Below are 6000 nucleotides of genomic sequence, written 5' to 3' on the forward strand. Positions count from 1 at the left end.
CTCCTTCCCAAAGAGTTGATAAGGCTGTTGATTATGGCCTGTAGAAGGTTGTCCCACACCTCTTCAATGGCTGTGCAAATTGCTGGATATTGGCGGGAACCGGAACTTGATGTCGTGCACGTTGATCCAGAGCATCCTAAACATGCTCAATGGGTGACATGTCTGGTGAGTACGCAGGCCATGGAAGAACTGGAACATTTTCACCTTCCAGGAATTGTGTACAGATCCTTGCAACATGGGACGAGGACGTCTGACTGCTATGCAGATATCACGACAAAGGGGGTAACCCCATTGGCCAGAAAAGTTTTAATACATTGCCATGCCATACATTGTCCAGCATGACTTCTGTCATGTTCAAAACAACTGGAAACTCTGATCTGGGAAATCTCAGACTTCAGTGAGTTCAAGAAAACGGGGAACTCATAAAACTAGCTCTGATGCGGGAAATACTTTTGAACGGTCATACAACCCTAAATTCCAAGAGCCCACAAGGACCGCCGCGCCACCTTCCTCTTCAAGTGAGCACAGCACAACAAGGGGAGTCCAAAAATTGCTGCTGCATTAATTATGTAATATGCCAGGAAGATATCTATACTGTAGCTAAGAAAGTAATACTAAGTGTATGTTGTGTAGTAAACTGTTAGTAGCCCATGTGCCTCACCCTAATAATTTGGTCTATTTTCACCTCTTAAATTTTACCTACTGTTCTGACTTGTTGGTGCACATTTAGCCTTAGAGAAATGTCATAATCAAATATTAAGATAATAGCTTTCATTGTCTGCTTATATGCCCCCTTTATTTATCCTACGGTTCTGACTTGGTGTACAGGGAGAATACTGTAAGAACGGCCTGTGTTCTGTTGTCGTACATTTCAAAAGTGCTGAACAAAGAGTTATATTGACTACATCCATCCTAGCTCGCTCATTAATGTCTTAATCGAAATTACGGATTGCCTCTTAACCGCTTATCGTCCCCTTATGCCATAGTTTGTACAGCTCAATTGTCAGTAGAAACCACATTTGTTTCAGCAAGTCAGCCATAGCAGCTATGTTTTTTTTAAAGGCAGTAAATGAGGCTGAATGAACTGTTTCGCTGCTAGACAAGGCTCCGCTGATAGCCAGGTGTAGGAGTCGTAAGGTGTTGAGAATGCTGTCGGGACAGCTTTATGTAGGCCTAACAGTTTGTCGGCACTGTTTGTCACAGTTATAGTGCAATTAAAGTATTGTATAGTGGCTTTGCTGGCATTCATCAGAAAACATTTGAGTTTGCCCAACCAAGATTTACATGTTAAATCACCACTGCAAGGATGCAATGTGAATTAAAAAGTAGAAAGCTCTTTAGCCACTCCGCTCCTCAGATTCTCCTGTAGTGGTAATGGACCTTAAACCTTTGATCAAGTGCATTTCCTTTGTTGTCCATGTGACCACCTCATACAGACAATGTGTTTCTCTGATCCTAGTTAAACCACCTTACATCACCTGTCTACTGTGACATAATTTGAAGCCTGCAAAGACCAAGATCAAAACGTGATTTAATAAAAGGGTCAAAAGGCTATACCCTCTTACAGACATACTCATTGCGTTGCCTTCCACCCATCCTACCCAGACAAAATTATTTAATTTATTATTGCCTGGTCCCCAGGCTCAATTGCACTTGAAAGGGCTGTGTCTTAAAATGGAGGCGGGAGAGGGAGCAAGCCAGCTACAGCTGTATTAAATGAGACTTTGAAAAATTGTTTAAATTGCCAATCAAAATTACTGTTCTATCACAACCATATTATTTTAGGGATGCCCAATTGAGTTCGGGCATGTGAAAACTACAGTATTTCTAAGATGCGTACTTTTCGATTTTGCTAACTAATTTCCTTGTTTAATAACACTAGAACCGCTAAAGCAGTAATTTTGACTGCTCATTATTATAAAAATAGTTACTCCGCCATTTTTAAGTCATGCCCCCCTCCGTCCTTCACGTTTCCTAAATAAGTCTATATAAATACACTGTTGGTTATAACATCACAAACAGAACCAGTCTCAGGAGGGCATGTCATTTTTTCTTTATGCTTTTCCCCCGTTGCCCCTCCTCACAACAGTAGGGCCTGCTGCAGCTCCTTCCTCATAGAGTTTAAAGTGCCCAGCTGATAATCACCTCAAGTATTGCCTCGAAACTGAACCAAAACTATTTTCACACATATAAGAGACTAAATCAATTAAGTAAAGTATGATGGGGATAAAGGGGGAGAATAGGTGAGTTGAAGAGGAAGGGGAAGCGAATGCTTACGTAATCACAAATTGTGAATTAAGAACAGGGCTGGCCATTCTATTGATCCATTCTAATTATAATCTTAAAAATGGTATGTACCCTATATTAGTCCACCGAATCAAAGCAGTCTACAGTGAGAGCGTGCGTAATTGTACATGCTGAACGGCTATCAATATCTGGGAAAATATCCACAGCAGCAGGTGAGCAAGTGTTGGAGAATGTGGTGATGAGGCTTGTGGAACCTTATGTTGGCAAGGGGAGAAATGTCACCATGGAAAATTACACTTAATTATCATTGGCGAACAAGTTGCTTGCGAAGAAAACAAGTCTGGCCAGTACCATGAACAAAGTGAGCCGGAGCTACCTCCCTTTGCGCAAAATAAGGCACCTGCAGAGCCATTGTCAAATGGTGCTGAAGAATGACAATGGGGACACAAAGAGAACCGGAGACTATTACGCACTAGAAGAAACAAAAGGTATGTCAAAGTGTGTCAAGCAAGTGAAAGTTAGCAAAATTGTGTCAACTGTTAGGACAAGGGATAACAGCTAAATTAAATCCAAATGGTGCCATTGCGTAAAGAAGCACACAACAATTAACTATTTGACTGCTTTCATATCGACACTTCTAGTCATAATGCCATTATCGCTTTTGTGCTGAGTTTCACTATTTATCAAGACCACTTGGCACTTATGTTTAGGCTACTGATGTTTTCATAATTTGACCGTGTCTTTTGACCTTGCATCTTGGTGGTTGGGTTATGTTTTTTTTATAGTTATAAAAAAATTCAGCTGTTACCGTGTTCTAACACAAATGCTTCCTGTTTCATAGTTGTGACAATGGCACACCACAAATACAATTGATTGAAAACAAAAAAATGCCAAAATTCAAGTTCTTACATATAGCCAACAGTAACAAACTAAAGAAAATGCTAGTGTTATCTGAAATAAAATAGATTAGAATACACTGTTACCCAACGCCTTCATAAAAACAAATCAAATTATTATTTTTGCAATATGTTTTAATTACACCGTTAGAATGTTGCAGTCAGAATGACTGCTCATTAACTTGAAGGGGGGGGACTGTCGAGGCCCAGCGGTTCTAGTGTTAAATTACTTGCATTGCTCACGCTTTGAAGTCCACAATGTAGGGGAGGTTCTAAGGGTTGCGCTAATGGTGATGCAGAGATCAGCCAATTAAAAATCAGTGGTTGTTTCATCCTCATGCCATAGCCTCCAGCACTTAAGAGCGTTGGGCCAGTAACCGAAAGGTTGCTGGTTCAAATACAAGAGCAGACTGTGAAAATCTGTCGATCTGCCCTTGAGCAAGGCACTTAACCCTAATTTTCTCCAGGGGTGCAGTACTACTATGGTTAAACCCGTAAAACAACATTTCACTGCACCCATCTGGTGTGACAAAACATTTTATATATTTTTTAAACCTGACGGTTCGACAGAGAGCCGGTTGGAAGACAAGATTACCTCAATACACAACAAATAGGAGGTAGAACAGCAAATTGTTGATCATATTCCTATTATTATGGTTAAAGAAAACTGTATTCATTCATCTAAGTGTGGCAAGCTACACAGCCCTGCTCCCCACCTTGTGGAGAGATGTGTGTGGACCATATAGACCCAAAACTACACTGGCCGTGGTTGTATACCTCACATGCATGAATAATTTAACCATAAACTAACAGCTAAAAATAGACAATTAACATGGTGGAATAAAACCTTCGGTCCTGTGCATGTCAAGACGAGTTAAGTTGGCACACTTCTCCTCACTGCATCAATTGTGTCCTATATTGTGTGTGGAGATCATAAACAATCTGAATTAAAGACGGCACTTCTGCTGTATTTGCAGATTTCTTGGAATCGCATCTCACTTGACATAACCTACAACATACACCAGTCATAATCGAACATAGGCTTATCATTCTGGCGAATAGCCTAGGCTATTGTATGTCGCTCGGTTAGGCACTTACCATTTGAAATTAGCACCACACAGAGCAGCAGAGTTCCTTTGCAAGATGGTAAAATTGACATCGTAGATATCTCGGTAAATCCAGTAAGCAATCGTGAATACAGGAGTCTTCAAATATAGCTTCCGACCAGTGTTTGCCTATGACAGGTTCTTCGAGAGTCAAGTTCAATTGTTTACAATATGTGGTGGTGTAGCCTTACTGAATCGGTCTACTATGTCAATTCTGACAATTGTCTGATTGGCTTTATGATAAAACGCAAGGCATGACGAAGACGTATTCTCTTTATAAAGGAGCACCAAGCTGCAGAAGAAAGTTACAGGTATCCGGATTAAGTGGCTCAATTGCGCCCTCAATTAAGTATTCCACAGTGTATGTTCCAAATATGAAGCCAAGTCAACTGGTTAATAAATTCAACAAATGCGCAATTGTTCACAAATACGTGGCAAACAAATATACTATTTGATGTTGAATTCCTCTGCTCTCAGTAGGATTAAGGCTGAGAGATGTGATGATGGTATAAATTGAAGTGCCTGAGATACAACACTGATTCACTTAACCTACACGTTGTGTTTTTCAAACGGTCCTGAAACTGGAGAGCGGTTGTTGATTTCCACGACTGGGCCAATTAAAAAAAAAAATCGAACAAAAAAACAAACAAAACCGGATGCAACAATTTAGCCAACAAACGCCATGAATGGAGAGTCCGTCCGTCGGTCTTCACTGTGCGGTAGGCAACACGGGCTCGGGTTCAAAGACGGGTGCCTTTTTGTCGGCTGCCTCCTGCCTTAATTAAAAAGTTCTCCAGTGCACAGGCGAGACGAATCTTTAGTAAGCAAAAATGGAAATTCCAGGATTAAAAGGCTATACTAAAGAAACTCGACTAATAATATTGGATAGGCTGTGAGATTCCGCGTTTCCAAAACTATCACAGCGTTTCCCAAACCAAGTCACTGAATTTGATTCATGCAGTGATTTGATAGTTCATCTAGTTCCCAGATTTTAAACGGCAGTCCACGTACCACGTTTCGATGTTAGGCTACCTAAATCTTCCTTCTACACGTCCTCAGACACAAGAATGTTGACCATAGTTACTGAATCTGCGGCAGTAGTCCAAATCCATCCCCTAACTGTGGTTAAAAACTCACGGGCAGTTCGACTTCATTGTTTCGCACTATCCTGCTCAGCGTTGACCATTTACGCATTCGTTGCCGCTCGTCTGGTTAAGGGAATAAAGAGAAATTGCTAATACATACTCCCCTCGTATGCGTTGTGTCCGGTAAAGCAGGTTTTAACAGTAAAAAGGCGACTTTCTCAAAGGCAGTTGCTACAGAGATCGTTCTCCCTCGGTCTAAGGATTCCACACGCACAGCTGAAAGTGGCATGAACCAAATTTCAATCACGTGGTACCCTCATCAGACCTCAGTCTGACGCACACAATGCATCGTTTATTCAATGAGATGGACAGTGTGCATGTGTAGCCTATCATGTAATTTTTTTCAAATCAATTTGTGAATTAGTATCGAAAACATTTAGACAATTCTTATAACATGTTGCATGTAGCCTATACATTCGTTGTTGAGCCATAAGCAAATGTAGGCTATTGATTACATCCAAAATTCCAGGTGAGCAACATCGTCTCGGTTACAACGTGGTCTGAGAGAATGTCGTATTATTCTGTATGTAAATCCGAGAGAACATTTAGAATGGTTTTCATTTGTGGATGTCCATCATTCCTTTCACACGCTAGGCTAGGAATTAG

General features: G+C 40.8%; 1 protein-coding gene across 1 annotated transcript in view; it reads right to left on the reverse strand.

Moving 5' to 3' along the window:
- Positions 1–5614, reverse strand: part of tmem132e (transmembrane protein 132E) — a 379620-nt gene extending 374006 nt beyond the window's left edge. Inside the window, exon 1 of the mRNA XM_071339298.1 lies at positions 4242–5614. Coding sequence (XP_071195399.1) covers positions 4242–4302 — 61 coding nt within the window. The 5' untranslated portion in view covers positions 4303–5614. The remainder of the gene's footprint in view (positions 1–4241) is intronic.
- Positions 5615–6000: the final 386 nt, after the last annotated feature.

Source organism: Salvelinus alpinus, chromosome 13 (genome assembly GCF_045679555.1).
Source record: "Salvelinus alpinus chromosome 13, SLU_Salpinus.1, whole genome shotgun sequence".
Classification (NCBI taxonomy): domain Eukaryota; kingdom Metazoa; phylum Chordata; class Actinopteri; order Salmoniformes; family Salmonidae; genus Salvelinus; species Salvelinus alpinus.